Genomic DNA, 20,775 nt, shown 5'->3' on the forward strand with positions numbered 1-20,775 from the left:
GAGATAAGATCTGAACTTCCCAAGACTGCCCAGAATCACATGGTTTGCATTAACACTGCAGTTCTTATGGTCCCTTGCATCCTGCAAAGAGGGGAAGAGGAGCTAACTAGTTCCACCAAGTTCAGAATGCATTTGCAGTGTAGATCACCTGTCACCTTTAAAAACCTTATAGATGTTTTTCCCTACTTAAGACTTCATAAATATTACTTGCATCTCCTGCATACAATTAGAGTGAATTATGGGTAGGGACACGTGCAGTCAGAAATAAGTTATACAATATCTGGCTGTCAATCAAATCTACCATCACCACCCTTGCTCTACCGGCAAATCCTGCCAACCTGACCCAAACCACGTAAGAGCCAGATGGACACAGAGGAGGGGGCGCTCATGAGCTGCTCTGCTGTAGCCCACCATTTCTCCCTTAATCGTGTTACTTTTGCTTTCAATAAACCTCGCTGCTTTTCTAAGCAGTCCTTGTCTCTCAGGTCAATTCTTTGGTAAGCCAGCCAGGAAGAAAGATGGAGATGTGAGGGGGAACCGGCTCCATTCTGAATCAATCTCTGCTAGCTTCATCCTAAGACACTGGGAACGTCTTGATCCTGCTAATTTGAAAAGGAAGCAATTGATCTTCTACTGTAACATACAATGGCCCCAAAATACCTTGTGGGACTAAGAAAAATGGCCAGAAAATGGGTCCCTGAGTTATAACACCCTTTCTCAGCTGGACCTTTTCTGCAGGAGGTTTAAGAAATGGTGTGAGGTCTCATATGTGCAGGCTTTTATAGCCCTTAACCAGGACCCCTCCCTATGCAAACATGTTCCCCAAAGAAGCAACAGGAAGTTTTCAAAGGAAGCCCTGGATCTCCTAGATGGTCCACCTCTGGCAACACCACTTGTCTCCTGCTCTGCCTCCACCTGAGCCCACTCCTGGGCCTCAAGGTCCCTCTTTAATGGTAAGCCCCTCCCATACCTGAAGTGGGACTTCATACTCTCACGAAGCCTCACTACCAGCTCCCTTACGTGAGGCAGTGGGACCCAAGGAGTCCTGACGAGGGTACAAGTTCCCTTCTTAGTCACAGACCTAGGCAGTGCCAAGACAGCCTGGGAAGCTACATGGAGGACCCTGACAGATTTGCTACTGCTTTTCAAGCAAGTCAAGGTTATGGCCCCCATAATTAGGGAAGCCATCCTTTGGCCCCAGACATCTCAAACCACAAAGCGGGAGAAATTTGGCAAGCTAATCTGCCACCACTACAAGAAGATGGGGTACTTCCTGAAGGAATGTACCACATCCCTCCCCAGTCCATGCCGTATCTGCTTTGAAAAAGGGCAAGATTTGACAGTCCATACGCCCAGAGAGGAGAGCTCCCAGCCAAGACTCACGGCCAAGTGAGAATCCAAGTTGACCGAGGAGGTAGGGGGATACCCTTTGCTGTCCCCGCAGAGAATTGAGATTTCTCCTGAAAAATCCTGATTCTGGAAGTCCTTGGTAAGTTCACTTAGTTCCTATTGGATATTTTATGTTTTTCCTCCCTGCTTTCCTTTAGAGGGAAATTTTTCTCCAGAACCATGATTGTTGTGGGAATGGATGGGAAACCTAAAACCCAAAGATTCACTCCTCAAATCCCCTGCAGCTTTGGGAAACTAGTATTTACTCACCAATTCCTTATCATCCCTGAATGCCTTGCTCCCCTTTTGGGAAGAGACATAATGTGCAAACTAGGAATGGCTCTAACAGTCCACTCAACCTATAGCATGCTCTCAAAAGGAAGTCTGCCAAAAAATCCCGCTGAGGTGGAGTCCTAAGTGAGGCCGTTGGCTTGGTTTGATGGGAATCAAGGCTGAGCAAAAACAGTGGATCCCATCAGGATCTTCCTCAAAGACCCCAACCCTTTCCCAACAGGAAACAATACCCCTTACAGCCTGAAGAAAAAAGGGGATGGCAGCCCAATATGCAGGGTTTCCTGGAACATGAGCTGATAAAGCCCTGTGAGACTCCCTGAAATACTCCCATCCTGCTAGTAATAAAACCCACTGGGGAGTACAGGACAGCGCAAGACTTACAGTTGGTTAATGAGGCTACTGTCCCCATCCACCCACTGGTGACAAATCTATACACACTCCTTGCCCAGATACCAAGTGACAGAAGCTGGCTTTCTGTCTTGGACCTAAAAGATGCCTTCTTCTTCATTCCCTTACACCCAGACTCCCACTTCCCCTTTGCTTTTGAATGGGAGGACCCTAAGAAAGGGAAGAGGCAGCAATACACCTGGATAGTCCTACTCCAATTAAGAAATAGCCATCTTTTCTTTGCTCAGGCTTTTAAAAGAGACTTGAAGGACCTTCAACTGAAAATCAGTGGAATTCTCCAATATGTGGATGACTTCCTGATTTGCAGCCCTACCTGGGAGGCATCTAACAGTAACACCATTCAAGTCCTCAAATTCTTAGCTAAAAGAGGATAGAAGATGTCAAAGAAAAAGGCCCAAATCACCCAACAAAAAGTGTAATATACGAGGTACATTCTTACACCTGGGACTTAATAACTAGAATGGACTTGAAAGAATCAAGTCCATCTCTGGCTTGGCTTCCTCAGGAACCAAACAGCAGTTCTGCTCATTCCTGGGGATGGCAAGATTCTGCAGCTTTTGGATTCCTAATTTTGCCCTTATCACCCATCCTTTATATAAGGCAACCAGAGGCCCAGAAATCAAGTCTCTTGACTGGACCAAAGAAACTAACCAAGCTTTTCAAGCCCTAAACAGGACCTTGGCCACAGCCCTAGCCCTAGGAATAACAGACCTTACAAAACCCTTTGCCTTATATACAGCTGAGAGAAAAGGACTAGCCATAGGAACCCTAACACAAAAACCAAAGTCAGAGGCCTCACCTGTTGCCTATATATCCCAGCAACTGAACAGGATAGTTCTAGGGTGGCCTGGATACCTACAGGAAATAGCTGATAGCACCCTTTTAACTGAGGAAGCCACCAAGATTACTCTTGAGTTAGCCCATGATGGTTTTGACCCCATACCAGTTAAAGACAGTTTTAGAGTTAAAAGGTCATATATGGATGACTGAGGAAAAACTGACCAAACACAAGGCTATCCTGCTAGAAAGCCCTGAGGTGACCATCTAAATCCAGCTTTATTGCTACCTACTGAGTTGCTAGGGAATTATCATTCTTGTGAAATGATAATATCTCACAGTCTCTAGCAGAACAGTCCTACTTGACCAACCCCTCCCAGGGGCAAACCATGAATGGCTTATAGATGGGAGTAGCTATGTGCTAAATGGGCAACAGAGAGCAAGATACATGGTAGTCACCCTCAAAGAAGCCACAGAATCAGGACCTCTTCTCCCTGCATCTGAGCCCAAAAAAGCAAAGCTGGTGGCTTTGGCTCAAGCCTTGCCCTTGGGAATAGTTGAAAAGACTCCAACTATTCAATCAGTTTCCTTGCCTGGGGCTTCTAAGAACCATGACTCTGACTGGCCACCATATGATAGAATACTGTCCACCAGGAGGGGCCATGATAGCAGAAGGGGCTGGGCACATTCGGGTTTGTGACCCTTCTAACTCAGTGACACCCTCCATCCACAGGGATGTACTTCCTATGTGAGAGACAAGCATGTCTATGCCTACCTACCAACTGGATAGGGACATGTACCTTGGCTTACCTTTCCCCTGCTATTCATCTGGCACATGGAAAGGCTTTCAAATCCCAAACCAAGGTCCAGATGAGACTGAGAACATGGGCTGTAACACTTATCCCTTTGCTGCTGGGACTTGGAGACACATTGGAAGTTACAGTGGATATTGGAGGGATTATCATTGCAATTTGGGTATACAAAAACCTGTCCTGGAAAAATACCTGAAAGCCTAAATAAGATAGCATTTAGACCTCAAAATATAGGTCGATTCTTTAGCTGCCATGGAACTGCAAAACAGGCCTGTCCTGGATATGATCACTGCCTCCCAGGGTGGGACCTGTGCCATGCTAGGAGAAGAATGTTGCTTTTATGTTAACAAATCTAGGGAAATACAAAGCAACATAAACCAGATATCAGAAAAGGCCAGAGACCTCAGGGAAAGAGCCACAAATGGATGGCTCCTCTGGGAAGGAACTTGGTCCTGGCTCTCATGGTTGTCTCCTCTCCTTGTACTCTTGTTTGTAATCTTGCTGATTTTCCTCATCATCCTTTGTCTCGTTAATTGTCTTTCCAGGTTCATCTCATGAAGGTTTCAAGTCAGGTGCTTTCAGATGGGCCCAGGCTTGGAGGCCCACTGAGCTGGACCTGACTGGAGAATGCTTCTATCACCCATGTTACTTGGTCCCAAATTTAGACAGACAGGAGAACAAGGATCCCCTGTAGGTAGGGTCAACTGCCCCTAATAAGTACTAAAAAAATTACAGAAAAAAGCAACCTCCCTTCTCCCCCTCAGCAACCTCCAAAAGATTTTCAAGTATCTTGAAGTTGATATAGGGGTTAAGGACATACAGGGTGAATACGAAGACTAGCAGGAGAGAAAAGAGCTGAACCTCCCCCAGACCACCCAGAAGCGCCCCATTTGAGATTAACACTGATGTTCTTTGGTCCCTTGCATACTGCAAAGAAAGGAAGAGATAAATGGTTCCAACCAGATCTGAAAACGTGGGCAGTGTAGGCATTACTTTCACTTTGAACAAACCTTGTTGCTTTGCTACTCCTTGTTTCTTGGATCGAGTCTGTGATCTTGACCCCAGACAAGCACCTGACAAGAGCCTCCCCAGCCACTGGTAACATTACTGTAATCAATTACTACAGGTATACAAACCATAAACTGAAGTCTAAGCAAAAAATTAATTTTTAGTTTATGTATACTTGATGTTCACTTGAATCTTTTTAAAGCTGATCTTTGAAGCCTTCAAAAATTTATGCTTACAGGGCTCTGGTAAGTGAGAACACCTCCCTAGCAAGCTCAAGCCCTTGAATACAAACCCCAGTACTACCAAAAAAAAAAAAATTATACTTACAAAATAAGGCATTCATTGTAAGAAGAGAATAAATACCCTTAATGCTTTGAAAGATAAACTTAATAAAACTCCAATAGTTCCCTAGTTTACTCTGGCTTTTTAAATGATTGCTTTACAGATAACTCTCACTTTAACTATTAGACAATTTTCAGTTTCTGATGTTTGAGAACTGGAATTATATTGCTCCCTCAACTTTCCATCAGTGAAAAAATTTTAAAGAATGAATTTAATATTTCATGGGAATATATTTTACTTCATAAATAAAAAAGACATACTTAGAATATCCTTTTGTTTGTAAAGAAATATAATTGAGTTATCTCTGAACAGAAATGCATAAAAATTAAAAAGCTCATGATTAATCAATCCAGAATTAAGAGTTCCTTGCAGGTGCTGGTGACCCACACCTGTAATCCTAACTACTTAGGAAGCAGAGATCAAGAGGATCGAAAACCAGTACAGACAAACAGTTTGAGAGACCCTATCTCAAAATTATCCAACATGAAAAAGGACTGGCAGAGTGGCTCAAGTGGTAGAGCACCTGTCTGGCAAGCATGAGGCGCTGAATTCAAACTAGGGGGAGAAAAAAAAAGAATTAGAGTTCCTAGAACAAAGCTTGAACCTGTAACTTCTCAAAACTATCTTATATGACTCCTGTCTTTGAGAAGCCATGACTATGAAGCAGTAAACACTGATTTGGAGATCAGGAAACAGGACCATGCATGCAACAGTCTAAGAATGAGCAGTAAAACTTCAGCATCACAAACTCCTGGCTCAGAAAGTAGTTCTCCACCCACAGGTCAGGGGCTTCCAATGGCATCCTTGAGCAGAAGAGGAGTTCATTATGGAAACAAGCAGCCCATTCCACTTGGGTCTCTTATTGGGCTGCTTCTTTTACTGCTTTACCCTTGGTACAATACACATTCAGAATTACTTAATATCTATCCTATAGTTGCACCTTTCCTACTTAATCTCCTTTATATAGTTTCTTTAGGTAGTATTGTCAAATTCTTTGAAAAAAACCTAGTTAACCTGTAAAACTGGTGTACATGTTAATTACCCTGATTTGATTATTACACAATGTATACTTTTATAAAATATCATATTATAACCCCAAAATATGCATAATTATTATGTCCACCAAAGTGGAAAGAGGACTATGTCTCCTCTTGTCTCTACACAGAAACACTGAGACTATTCAGGCCCTCCTAAAGAGCACTGTAAAAAGTTAGTGCACACTGAGGTAAGATAAGAGGTATACCCTATGGAAAAAGGAACAGACCCAGATTTTCACACTCTTGATCCTCAACTCCTTGTAGGTAACGTTTTTATTGAGAATTTCAATGTTAATGGAATAATTATTCTGAATGACTCTATATAGAAAAAAAATCAGAAGTGTTCACGTTTTGAACACTTTCTAAAGGAATGAGGACTACCTCATTTACTTCAACTTCTTAATTCTAAATAAAAAAAGAGCCAAATGCACTAATTAAAACACTTTGAAAACATCAGAGCATACAAAATGTCTGCTCTACACATAAACTTTCAAGAAAGGCAACTAAAACCAGCAATTAGCCCTGACTGTGTCATTAACTGAAGTTTCAAAGAGTAAACAACTATTCACTATCTGCTCTCTACGTGACCTTGAGGACACTGGAGTGAACAAAGCTCTTCACCGCCCACCATATCTGGGAAGATTCTCAGCCCACCACCACAGCTGCCTAGCAGTGCCTGGCAAATCACAAACTAAATTTTTTGAAAAAGTGAATAAATACAAAGATGACATGGTTTGGGATAACTGTATTAAAAATAATGGAAGTTCTTAGCTCTGTGACCTTATTCCAAATCACCCAGTATCTCTTATTGGACAAGGGGCAGATCTTCTACTTCCAAGTCATGATTTAACACCCTTCTTTATTCAGTTTTAATTGCTCACCTTAACTTTAGAGTCCTCAAATTTCCAACTGCTTGCTACACTTACCATCAAATTCCACGTTCTCGTCATGCACACAGTGTTTTTACTGTATTCTATCCATGACACCACTTATGTTCCAAGTCAAAATCACTCTTAACTTTGTTTCACTTCCTATGATATTTTTTCAAATCAGTCTCTTTTCCAATCAGCCTACAAATAGCCCTAGGTTAGGCTCCCAGAATCTCTTTTGCACTATTACAATGGCTTGCTAACTTTCTCCTGCCTCCAGTTTTATCCTACCTAGGTCTTTACTATCCACAAGACAAATAGGTATTATTTAGTACAGTAAGTTCCTTCATGCCTGACTCCAGCCGTCCTACCATTATCAACCTTCCACTTCAAGTCTCAGTAACTCCTAACTACTCATTCTGCCTCATGTATACCACCATATTTTATGCCTCCTTCCTTTGCGGGTAGATCTCCTCCCTTGCCATACTGTTGACAGTCAAGACATAAGCAGTAAGCCAAGGAAATCAAAGGGGTATTTCATTGATCTTGAGGGCTAAAACAATCAGCTACACAAAGGTTATAGATATCATCCTGTCTAGTTATAAAAAAGAATGCAAAGGCTGCCAAAGCTACCAGGCTCCAGCTCAAACCAGATGAACTGACCAAGAGTTCTGTTTGGGTTGTTTACATGTCATTTAGCCTTGTTGTGACTGCAGATTTTCTTCCCCTTGGAGCTCCCCCAGGGGCTTTTCTTAGGTGGATTTTTGTATATACTAAGAGAGATGTCACAGGAGAGGATGTGCCCCAAGAGGCAATAAGAGGGAGGGATTCAAACAAAGTTCCCCTAATACCAATAAAAAGGCTGAGACGTCCAGAAGTTGGGGGGGGTCAATCTCCTCTCTGAGCTAATTGCCCCTCACTTTAGGGCAGAATCCTACTTCTCTTGATAAATGTTGCTATTGCTTTCACTGCTGTTTTGCATCTTGCTTGAATTCTCCTTCAGAGATGCACTTGAGGATTCCAATCAAAAATTTTGGTATCAATACCATTTCTTATCCAGCCCTTCTCCTCTCTGAATAATTTTTCTATCTAGCAAGACTCAGCTCATGAGTCTCCACCCAAGATGCTTTCCTTTGTGTTGACCTTGACAGGGGACATTATAAGGATCAATAGGTTCGAGACATAAAAGCCTCTGGCTTCAATTTCTGGCCCCTCTACTTACTCGCTGTATCATGTACTGTTCTAAGTGATTTAGTCTTCAAAACAATTTCATGGGGCTGGCAGAGTGGCTCCAGTGGTAGAGTACTTGACTAGCAAGCTCAAAGCCCTGAGTTCAAAGCCCAGTACCACAAAAAAATGCCTGTGCACACCCAGCACTGTTCACATTTTATGGATAAGGAAACTGATCACTGAGAGTTCAAGTACCTTGCCCAGATCAGCTAGCAGGTGATGGATTCAAGATTCTACCCTAGCATTTTTGCTATTTACCTCTATATTGTTAGTAAGTGTCTACCTCACAAGGCTGCTCTAGAGAGTAAGTTCGTGCATGCAAAGTACTTAGAACAGGGCTTAGTACATCAAAGGCACCTTTGTTTTTATTATGATAATGTTCCTTCACTGTAGATGCCTGGTATTTCAGCAGTTTAATTTTAAGATCTATTTTTGAGTTTCTTCTATTATTTCCTAGCCTTGTGCCCTCAGATCCTGGCTCTCACAATGTTACCTAAATTAGGAGATCGATTAAAATCTGACCCCTTTAAGCTCCTCAGTCATATTCCCTTTTTTCTTCTCTTAGCCAGTTTTATATGTAAGTCATTAAGTAAAGATCTACTATATAAATGAAGAAACTAGTTTTGAGCCGTCCAGGCATTTCGTGGGCTGATGAGACAGAGATTTCTAGAGTCATGGGTTTCCCATCTCTTTGCCAGTCTTTAGGGATCCAATACTAGAGTAATAGAGGAGTCTTAAAGTTGCTTCTTTTCCCCATCTTTAAAGAAATCTTTTCAGATTGCAAAAGTTCCACCATGCTTACTCAGAAAATTGAAAAATATAGGAAATTAAGAATTAAGCCAGGCACGGTAGCACATTCCTGTAATTCCAGAACTTGAGAGGCTGAGGCAGGAGGAGTTCAGTGTTGGTACTATCAAAGGACAAAATTATCACAATATTTAAGTGGCTTTTATTTGCAATTCTTGAAATCAGGCAACATCTAATTCTTCAACATAGATTAAAGATGAGGTGAGTAGGGTTTGGCTATACAGACAAAAAAGGGCTGAGGAAAGCAGACACGGGACATGAAGTGCGTGGGTTCTTTCAAAATTATTTTCTTTACAGGGTTTTAATAGAGAGGACTTCTGATTGACTCACATTGACTGGAATCTTGGTTTTTTTGGAAAGCTGGCCACTTCAAAGTTCAGCATGGTTATCTGACGCTTAGCACAAGCGACTCTATTCTGATTTGCTATGGTGCACCAGGGCCTAGTGCAAGAGGCTGGTACAAACCAATGACCTCCTATCAAATTCATTTAATAGTATACAACCTGTAATTTTTTTGTGTGTGTAGATCACACTTGTAATGTGGTTTTATAAAATATAGTATATATACTATTTTGCTTTTTTCCTCCATGTCTAGTTCATCACTTTTTAGTGGTTTACAGAGTATTTCACTATATACTTAATCCTTAAAAATACTCTAGCTACAATTAATTCTAACTTTTTGCCACTATAGAAAATGTTATAAACATGTTTTATTATTTTCTATAGTTAGGTGACTTTATAGTTACATAAAGTCTTCAACAGATTCTGCAAGTCTTTTATAAAAACTTGATTTTATATCCCCAGAAAATATGTTTTTGTTTAGCATAAAAATAGCATTATTTTAACATACATTTCTTCAGCAAATTTGAACTTTATACATTCATGTGCTGTACAGCATTCTACACAGCAAGAAACTGAATATCCAATAGTAGCCTCAATAGATTATTGTGATACAGCCCAAGTGCGTTGCAGGCTAGTCCATCTAGTTATGTGTGGTATGTGTATTCTGTGTTCCCACAACAATGAGATCGTCTACTGACGCCATTCTCAGATGTAATTCCCATCAGTGTGTTAACCACATCACATCCCTGAGTTTATTAGATATTTGGATTGTGTGTGTACATAAAATGCCCTATTAATAGCCTTTTTTCTTCTTCTTCTTCTTAGTGTCCTATTTATATTTCAAGTTATCAAATTATTCAACAGCTAACCAAAGTATCAGTGTTTTGCTTGTTACTTTTTAAAGTTCAATATAGCAGAACTTTGTTATCACAGTTAAGCAGAAAGATGCGAACTGATGATTTACTAACACTGCCCAAGACTAGCTAAGCATTGTGACTGACATGGTGAACTTTGGATTAAAATATGATCACTTTATCTAACTTTGAATTTCAGGCTCATTATCTATAAACTGTATCTTAAAACTTTTTAAGGACTAAATAAAATAATGCATGCAAACAGTTATCACACTGCCTTCGCATACAAATGCACAATCAGTAATAACGTTCTTGATCATACAAAATAATTTCAGAACATAAGAAATTAGATTAACTCTTGATGCAAGGCTTGGAAGAGTATGCCCTACCTTGCCATTCACCTGCACTGATGGTAGACTAGATGAGAAGCATCTTTAGGGATCAATAAGCACAGACTGGACAATATACTATATACTAGGCCATGGTGGGTCAAAGAAGAAGGGGAAGAAACAGATGACACTATCTTACCAAAGAACAACAAAAAAAATGAACAGAAGCTTCTCTCTTGCCTTTTAGAGTTCTTTAAAGTCTTCTATAATAAAATGTAATATTCCAATTTTGAAAAACATCTTTTAATTAAAGAGGTAGACTACTATACAAATATCTAACATTTAATTTGAATATTTCTAAAATATTCACCAAATAGAAAAACAATTCTGAATGAACAAAAAGTTAATGTACAAACTAGAATTCTAAGATAACTAAGTTCTGATGGATTTTGTTTGATGTGATCGAAACAGGTAAAACATGGCAATTATGCATTTACATCAGGGCACTTCAGAGTCATTTAGATGACCAGTTTCTTCCATGTTATACATCCATACGCTAAAATTGATATTTTTAGTTACCCTAAAGCACTGCAAATATCCCTCAACTGCTATATGAATTAAAGAAATTAATCAGATATGCTGCATACATTCAATTAATAGAAATCGATTAAGTGATAAACTCCATTTTTTAGAGATTTTCAATCTGTAATTCGAAAAGAAACAAAAATGCAAACTGGACAACAGCAGAAAGTTAATTTTGCACACTTTTATATTTCTAAAATCTAAAATGATGTCTAGTATATGGTAGGTACTTGGAAAGTATTTGTTGAATGAAGAGTAAGAATACTTGATTTATTCCTTAAATGTTAATCTTTTAATCCACTTTATGTTCAGAGGCAACAACCACATATCTGGTTTCTGCTTTTAGTTCTGACTTTATTACTTAAGAAAGTCACCTAAAATTCTTGGAACTTTTAATCTGGGGTACTAATACTTGCCCTATCTCACACGATCTTTTGTAAGAAAGTATTTTGTGAACTCCAATGCATCGTACCACTGTCACTGTTTCAAATCCTCTCACAATAAGGACATAAGTAAGTTATTAACTAAATTCAGGTGTCTTCAATCTAACTTAGCTGAGCTGCTGAAGATATTAAAAACCCCCTCACATTCTTCTTATGTAGTCAATATTTTTCTATGATTTAACTAATCGTTTTATAAATAAAACTTTACAGTACCTATATTTAGCCGTAATATATTAGTATTGTATGCTAATATGTTACGACTAATTAACATGTGTAAACTACAATGAGGATTTAACCTTTATTCTGGTAATATTGATGCAGTAGAGAAGAAAGCTTAGGTTTCAAATTTAGCTAAAGCATCTTAACTGTAACACAATTTTTACATTTTAAAAATATTTTCTGGAAATGTACTCTACGTGAGGCACCTTTTAAAGCACTTTACATGTTTTGGCTCATTTAATTCTCACAACAACCCTATGAGGTAGAGACTACACTTACTTTTCAGATAAGGAAACCAAAACAGAGAGGTTAGGCAACATGCCTACAGCCAGACAGTAAGTAGAGAGCAAGGATTCACCTCCAGGTCTGCTTCAGGCAAGCAGAGCTCTGATCATCGTGGCAAAGCACCTGCATCTCTACTTTCCTCAATTTCATTCTGAAGATTCTAATACTTCACTGGATTTGCTGAGATTAAATGATAAAAAGAATGTGAAAATACTAGGTAACAGTCAAGGACTGTACAATTAATATTAAAGACAAAATTTTCCTTCCTCAAACAGTTGAGATAAAATGCCCTATTCTCCCTCTGATGATTTTTGTTATTTTTTAAACCAGTTCAAACTGTAAATTATACTGTTCTGTTGCCTATTTAGGGGAAAGGATGTAAAAATCCATTAAGAACAAAAAGACAGCATACTTAGGACCATTTCAATAGACTCAAGCATAAAGATTCAATGCAGAAAAGACTTACATAATATCCATGAATGCTAAAAAGTTATGAAACATCTGAAAGTTAATACCAAAAGATCAATGGATTAAATGTTATCTAAATATATTTCAAAGCAACAGAAACTTATGTAATCTCAATGAGAAACTTCTGATTTTGGCAAAGCTGTTCAATTTTTCTTTTTCTGTTCACAGGGACACGTTTGAATGTGTGTGGGCTAACTGTAGACTAGATTTTTTTTTCTAGTTAATAGTATTTGTTTCATCATAAGATATGAAGAAAATTATAGTGAGATCTTTTTCATTATCAATAGTGACAGTATCATTAATAACTATAGCTGTTATCAGACATTTGAAATGCCTATACCGCTAACTTGCCAATTCCAAATAAGTTAAAACCTAACAACTGAACAAATCAGTTGACTCTATTAGTTAAATTATGACAATAAATTGTATTTCTAGTGTTCAGGACTGTATCTGGGGCCTTGTGCGGGCCAGGTAAGCCCTCTATCCTGAGTTATACCCCACTCCTTATTTATAACTCATAAGCTTATGAAACATAGAAATCTGCCCTTTACCAAGTAAAATTTGTTCAGCTGTAAGATTTTTTTTCCTTTTACTTCACACTAAGAACTCAAAAGGTAAAAAATACTTATCCTAATTAGTGCCATTGAGACACATTTTCAAATATGGAATTAATGATTTTTGAAAACCCTACAAATGAGGAAAAAATAAGCTAGTCTTGAAAAAGTATGATTAAGTAGGTTAGTGACAAAAGTTTCCATGTGCAGTCTATGTAATTTGGAAAACAAGAGAGTAAATCTTTTAGAGCCTTTTTGTGAAAAATACCCTCAAGCCAGGGCCTACAATCTTCCTTAATTAAAATACTGGTCATTGAATGTTAAGATAGATCTTAATTAGTAAATGTGCTCACTGTTCTTCTGTGAGTGACCATCTGAATTTTTATGAATCACTTATTTTAAAGAGAAGGTAAAATAATTACATCAAAGTTAATACTGAATAGTCCTGTATTATATACTACTGACAAAAAAAAAACCACCCAACTCTTTGGAAATGTGTATTAACATTCCTGTTGGCTGAGCTACAAGGGCAGGATGAACTGTGGATCAACACACAGAAGTGGAGGGTCAGAACTGCCTATATAATGTATAGGCAAGAGGGTGAACAAGGTGGGTGGCTGTGGACAAGTCACTGCTGTCCTCGCTTCTGCTTCCTCATTAAGATGAGACCTCGACTAGTTCCGAGGTGACTGGTATAGACAACTCCAGCTTCTCCACTCTTACTTTACTCACCCAGAGAGCTACAGTCTGTCATTTGCACCAGAATTCTGGATTCCAAACAGTTTTCTTTTGTTCTGGGTCTACCATTCTATTTTATCACTGCCTACTCCTCAAAAAGATACTGAAAGACTATGACAATATGCCAGGTTTGTGCTTTGAACTCCAGAGATATTAATTCAAAATACTGTTACTAATTCAATATGACTATCACTCAAGATAAAAGACCCACAAGATGATACTTTGAGTTACATAGTTCGTAAACTTACCAAATACCTAAACTTAGTGTATATTTTAGATGTCTGTTTATTTTCCTGGGAATTATTCCCTTAAATATTATTTCATGGTGATAGACACTGTATCTTGAAATATGCTTAACACAAGGCTTGTCAACAATGACACTACTGACATATGGGGCCTGATAATTGTTGTAGGAAGCTGTCCGATGCATGGGGGATGTTAAGCAGCATTTCCGGAACATAGGCGGAGCACGACCCTCACAATGGGTGACAACCAAAAATGTCTGTAGATGTTCCCCAAAATTGCTCTAAATAAGTCCCCATGAGAAGGGGAGGTAAACTGCCCCATTTGAACAACTCTTCATTTCATAAGTTTGACATTGCCCTCTTTCGCCGCCTAAACCATCTTAACAAAAGTGCTAACCAAAGGAGCTGAAGCTACTGCTTCTTGGAGACGAAGAAGACAAAAGACCTTTACAGAGCTTTCTCCCACAGCTAGATCATGAGTTAAAGAAAAGCGAAGCGCAGAAAAAAACTATTGACCAGAGACCTCCATCTACATCAGTACAAAACCTACGTGCATCTGAAAGCCAGCACGCATGTTCTGTGAAGTATAATTAGAAGTGGGCAGGTTGAAACCTCCACGAGGGACTAATTCGCAGGCTTTTTCAGGTCCGAGCTGACCGCCCCGAGGCAGCTCCCACACCCCCTGACAGCCCGGCGGCTGGCTGGGCCTCCCGGTCCCGGTGCCGGAGCCGAGCTCCGCCACGCCCACCGGACGTCACCCGTTACACAACGCCCCCCCACCCCACACCCCTGCTTATGCAATTCTGCCCTCCCGCGGCTCCCAATTGCCCTGGTGACTTTTGTGCGAGAGGAAGGTAAACGCGGTCCGCCCAGCCTCGGCTGGGGATGCTCTCCTCGCCCCGACTGAGGGTCCCCGGGGCGGGCCGGCCACATCGGAGCAGTTCATTACCGGAAAGAGGCAGCAGGAAGCCAGCGGCCACCCGGGCTCGCCCAGCTCCCACCCATCCCGCGCCTAGTCTGCCTCCGTGCGGGTCATCCGCTCCGCGCACGGCGCGCGCGACCGAGGGAACCCCACGTCCGTGCGCCCCTCCCCGCGCCGCGTCACACTCGGCTCCCAGGGCGATCCCCATTGTGACCGAAGCACCCCAGGGCGCCGCCCCTTCCCACACTCTCCAGCACCCCGAGCCCCGTCCCAGCTGGGGTCCCGAGACCTGCTTGGTCCCCGAGAAGCAGAGAAGCCCTTCCAGGGCGCCGACAAGCCCTGGATTCCCGGCCCGTCGGGGAAAGGAGGGTGGGATGGTCGGGCCCGCGCCGTCACCTGCTCGCAGCGCCTCGCAAGCGGCGGCCAGGGCCTCCCGGTAGCGCCCCTGGTGCAGCAGCTCCCCGAGCCGGCCGGCCGCCCGCGCGCGCTCGCGCTGGCCAGGGAACCACTTCTCAGCCAGGTGGTTGAGAACGACGCTGGTTCTGAAGTCCGAGGCGGCGATGGCGGCGGCTAGAGGCGGCGGCCGCGGGCCGGTCCCATCAGCATCAATAGCACTAGCGGCGGCGGGTGGCAGCCGGTCCCGACAGAGGCGGCAGCGGGCGCGGAGCTCCCTCCGTAGGCAGCGGCGACAGTAGCTGTGGCCACAGGGTACGGTCACCGGCTCGCTCAGGAAGCCCCTGCAGCCCAAGCAGCTGAGGAGTCCGCCGACACCCGCAGCCGGGGCGGCGCTCCAGCCCAGCCCGTGGCGGAGCCGGTAGTTGAAAACCATGCAGTCCACCAGGGTGCCGAGGCGCTCGGGCCTGACCGGAGCCCCGCGGCGCAGCGCCGCCGAGTACGCCTCCAGCGCTCCCTTCAGGTGGCCGTCCAGCGCCAGCAGCTCGCCGCGGCGGAGAAGCAGCTCCCAGCTCTCGGACTCCGCGGCCACGCGCTCCAGCCGGTCACCACTGCCGCCGCCCACTTCCCAGAACCGGCCTCGGCTCCGCGGCCTGGGGGCCATCTCCTCACTCCCTCGCGGGGAACCCCTCGCCACGGCCGAAGAAGACATGGCCCGCAGAGGGCTGTTCCGCCGCCACCGCCCGGAGCCACGGTCCCGGAGCCTCCGGGGCGCGCGGTTCTGCACGCGGCCGGCGAGCAGGGGGGCGTGGCGCGCGGACATGGCGGGGCGGCGCGCGCCCGGGAAGTCCCGGGGGCGGGGCCTGCAGGGGGCGGGGCCTGGCTGGAGCGGGGCGTGGCCGGGCTGGGCTACCGCGCCCGGGACTCCCTGACACCGCCCGCGGCCCAGTTCTCAAGGAGCCGACTGCCCGGCCCCGCCCCTTCCGAGCCCCTCCTGGCGAGGGACGCAAGGTCAGATGATCCCCCGGCGGGGATCTAATTGGCTTCTCTTGAAAGGAGGGCATGGCTTGTTGCTGAACAAAGCCCAAGGAGCCCAGGACCTCCATCTCCCTGATCGCCGGCCTGCAGGTCACCGCCCATCACCCGCACCCTCCTCCAGTTGCCTACACTGTGGGCGCTCTTCTGCAGAGCGACGGGCCCCGCTGGACCGAGGCTTAAATTGTCAACTCTCTCCAGACCTTCCCGCCCACCTGGATGGGGACCTGTCCCTATTCCGGAGTGTGGGAGCCTCCAGGTGTAGTGTCTCAGTTAAGTGGGTTCTGGGTGCTCCGGGTTACTGCTAGGCACCTAGAAGATGGACTAGGAATGCACAGACTGACGACTGTGACTCAAGTCTGGACTAGGTCAACTTTAGACACCAATAAAAAACCCCCACGTTCCTGAGGCGACTCCCTCCAGCGGGCAAGAGTTTTTCCCGGTGCCAAGTTAGTGCTGACTTTATTGATTAAAATTTATCGTGGGAGGAAGCCCCCAGGTTCTTCAGGTGCTCTCCACGCCAAAGCCCTGTTACGCAACTTGCTAAGGTCAGCTTTCGGCATTTTTAAAGAAAAAAAAAAACAGGAAAAATGCTTTCCACATGGCAGAAGTCAGATCCTACAATCCAAGCAGGATCTGAAGTTTTGCCGAGAGAAGAAAAAAACTGATCTGGTTTATGTATAATGGATCATACTTCCTTGAAAGTTGACAGCAGCAAGTTTAAGGCTCTCAATTGAAAAGATATTTGATTATACGGTACTAGGTTGTTAATGTAGCAAGTGATTTAGTACTTCTGGTTCCTTTTCAAATGGCTGGAAACAGCAAGGGAAAGTTAATTGTCCAAAATCACACAGAAAATATTTACAGGGGCTTCAAAATCCTCTAACTTTACACCTATTATGTTACTGTGATAGTAACGATATTTAATGTTTGATAAAAACCTGAATTTCAAAATATTTTACTCTCAAAGGAAATTGTTAGATGAATTGTCTATCTTCGTGCACAATCTGAAATTGGCTAACATTGAATTAATATCTCTTTATACAGAGCGGGCAATCTAGACTCAACAATATTTTGAGTTACATGTATTTTTGCTACACAAAGAAAATTGTGTAACTTCAGAGAAGATGAGGGGAACTGAAAAAAAAATAGTTGGCTGAGGAAAAGGGCAGGCTTCTGTCCCAATGTAGTGCAGAGACAGGTGCATTTAGCTTTCACATCGCACCTGAAGCAAACTGCGGCTGGATCTAAGGAGCACCTCCTAGTCATTTGGAGTAAGGAGCATGGGATTGATTCATGAGCATGACCTTAAACCTAATCCTAATGTCCTAAGTTACTACCTTCCCTCAACGCGATAACTTTACCCAGATTGCCCATATACTCCCTTGAGACTTGGATAACAAATATCATACACACATGCACATGGTTTTTTGATGCATTATTGGCCTTAGTTTGCAAAGTGTGCAGCAGTAAATATTTCACAAATGTGTTCATGAGTAGACAGTGAGGTTAATAAATTGATAAACATTCATACATTTCTTTTCCAAATATCATTTAAACCAGGTTTTATTAGGAATTTCCCCCAAAAGTAAAATGTATGGCTCAGAAAATATTACAAAGCAGCTTTTATCCTTTGGCAATTCTTTCCCTAATAAATATGACAAATAACCACATCTGAGTCTAATATGAAATTAATGGCTCAATTATGATAATGTGAGGAGGAAGAATGGGACTGTAGGAGGAATCTTGCCCTGTTCTCCTTGGCATTTGTGAATGGTGATAATTCATGTTTGCTGGTTTATACATTTACATAACTTATTCTCATTTATGTAACTTATTTATGTAAGAGGCTGTACTGCCACTGTGGCCTTTGTGTGCTGCACAACTTCCCTTTAAACCAGGAAGTCTAGGCAATACAATCACCAGTACTGTGACAGGTCACTCTTCTGTCATTCTGTATCACTAAAAAGAGATGTGGTCTTTGATGCAACTGCTTTTTAAATTCAAAGGAGAGAGAAATTAGTGTGTTCATTTTCTGAAAATTAGACTTTGGTCTCTGACTCACCCAGCAGGCTGTGAGGAAAAAGAGGGGAACCTGAAAGAGGGGTCTGGAGGAATCTGATGGCTTCAAAAATTCTCCTCCTTCCTCCTCCTATCATGACTTGCTTGTGCCATTCCGTGCTAACAAAGTAGTAAAATCATGAGATTTGTATTTCATTTCAGCTTTTTTTTCATGTTGTCTTTTAAAATAGATCAGTTATGTAAGAGAGTAAGAAGAAAAGCGTATCTGTTTCCTAATTTGGAAAATGCTTATCACCACCATTCCCTGCTTATCCCTCCCGCCCACCAGCACACCATGAGACTTCTCCTGATAGAGTTAGGTAAACTCCTGTTTCGGAATAACGTAACAGCACTTTTCTTGTACACAAGTCAGCTGAAGATGTGTATTTGAACCTCTTGTTTTTGCTGTGAGTAAATTAATTTTTTTTCACATTCTTAATATTAAAAAGAGAAACAATTTAAGCTTTAAAGAGCCAAGGTGTGGGGTCAGGGTGTAGCTCAAGCAGAGAGCATGCACTTAAGGAAGGCTCGGGTTCAATCTCCAGCACATAAATTAATAAATGAATAGCCAAGCAAAGTGATGCTTTCTTCCTGATTCGTTTCTGGTTGATAACATTCTATTCAGTACATTGAAGACAGTAATAAGCCATAAAGTTTCATGTAATAGGCACATATACAGTAGCTTTCATATCTGTGATACACACATGGAAGGGGCTTCAGAGACCTCCTCCTCATACTTTCCATTTCATTATATTGGGGAGAATATCTGAGAAACTGCCAGGCTAACAGGACTCATACCAGGGAAGGAACCCAGAGATCTGGTGCTGACTATATTCATGCCTCCATGCTTGGGAAGAAGTCACCTGCTTTCCCGGGTCGCATTTGCCATTGTAAAGAAAGGGAACTGGAACTAGCCATAGTGGTTTGTTTGAACACAAGAGGACACAGAGTCTCCCAGGATCAGGAGCACAGCAATGTGACACCTGATGCACATGTAACAGAAGGTAGCAGCTGTGAATGGAAGAGGAGGGTGTCAAGAAACACTGGTGCACATTCAGCCCTGTTCAGAAGAGGGGAACCAACTTTTGGGACCCAAGCATTTGCAATCACTACACAGGAATTCCCTGTGCTACACGTAGCTCCTTGCCCATACCATAAATCTGTGACGGGCTGGAGGAAAGCTTAGGGGGAAGGGTGCAGGGAGGGTTGGTTATATAATGTGGGCATCTGTGGGGAAGTTTATATAAGATGCTAAAAATACAGTATATGATTGCTCTAATAGTATTCCAAGTGAAAAGCCCTAATGAGGACACCCTGTGTAGGTTAAATAGAGTTGATCCTAAGAAGGGATCTAAACCCAATTGCTTGCAATGGCTATTGTCCAACCAAGTACAGTTTATACTACTTTTGGCTAAAATATTCTGTTGTTCCTGGGAGGAACAATGTCAAAGTGCTCAAGAGCCTTATTAAAGACACCAATCTTAATTCTTTTCTAATACTCTGAAGAGTCTGAAACACTAAGGATATAACCCATACTCTATTTTATTGTTAGTCAAATTAATAAAATGAATGCATTTCCCAGGGCCGAGCTATCAAAATAAACACAGGAATAAACTTTACACATTAGCTAACAAGTTCTAAGAATTAACTACATATGAATTTGTCTGGTACGCCCCCTCCCCATTTAGCACTTCTAAAAAATTATATATATATGTGTATGTGTAATATGTATAAACTATGTCACTGCCCACTAGAGTGTAAGCTCCTTGAAATCTTGGATTTCATCTTGTTCACTGATGTCTCTAGGTACTAGGTAATGTCGAATTAACCCACCCACAAATTAAAGACATCGTCTAGTGTTCCTTATTCCTGTCATTGACAAATCCCATTTGCCATTAATGTATTAGGACAATTTGTTTTCGCCCAGAATTCACCTCTACTCTTCCATATTGTGGTATTAGAAGGTGGAGTTTGGGAGAAGTAATTAGGTAATGAGGGTAGAGCCCTCATGAATGGGATTAGTATTTTTATAAGAGAAGGTCGGAGAGCTCAATCTCTTCCCATCATGTAAGAATAGAGCAAGAAGTTGGCAGTCTTCAACCAAGAACAGAGTCCTTATCAGAACCTGAGCGTGCTGGCACCCTGATCCCAGCATCCAGAGCTACGAGATATTATGTTGCTTATGGTTTTGTTACAGCAGCACAAACAGACTAAGACATTTTCTGTCTCATGTTTTCCATTTGGTCTGCCAGTTAATCCTTTTGGCTGCACCTTCAGAATATCTCCTGAATTAACTCTTACCATTCCCCCTTTACACAGCCCCCATCACCAC

General features: G+C 42.4%; 1 protein-coding gene across 2 annotated transcripts in view; it reads right to left on the reverse strand.

Annotated features, from left to right (window-relative positions):
• Lonrf1 (LON peptidase N-terminal domain and ring finger 1) overlaps positions 1-16,149 on the reverse strand; it is a 37,824-nt gene extending 21,675 nt beyond the window's left edge. The window contains exon 1 of one of the 2 annotated variants that reach the window (XM_074054710.1): positions 15,351-16,149. In XM_074054710.1, the coding sequence (XP_073910811.1) occupies positions 15,351-16,059 (709 nt within the window). In that variant the 5' untranslated portion in view covers positions 16,060-16,149. Of the gene's footprint in view, positions 1-14,981 lie in introns of both variants that reach the window. The other variant, XM_074054709.1, reaches the window with a different exon arrangement.
• Positions 16,150-20,775: the final 4,626 nt, after the last annotated feature.

This window comes from Castor canadensis, chromosome 14, assembly GCF_047511655.1.
Source record: "Castor canadensis chromosome 14, mCasCan1.hap1v2, whole genome shotgun sequence".
NCBI lineage: Eukaryota > Metazoa > Chordata > Mammalia > Rodentia > Castoridae > Castor > Castor canadensis.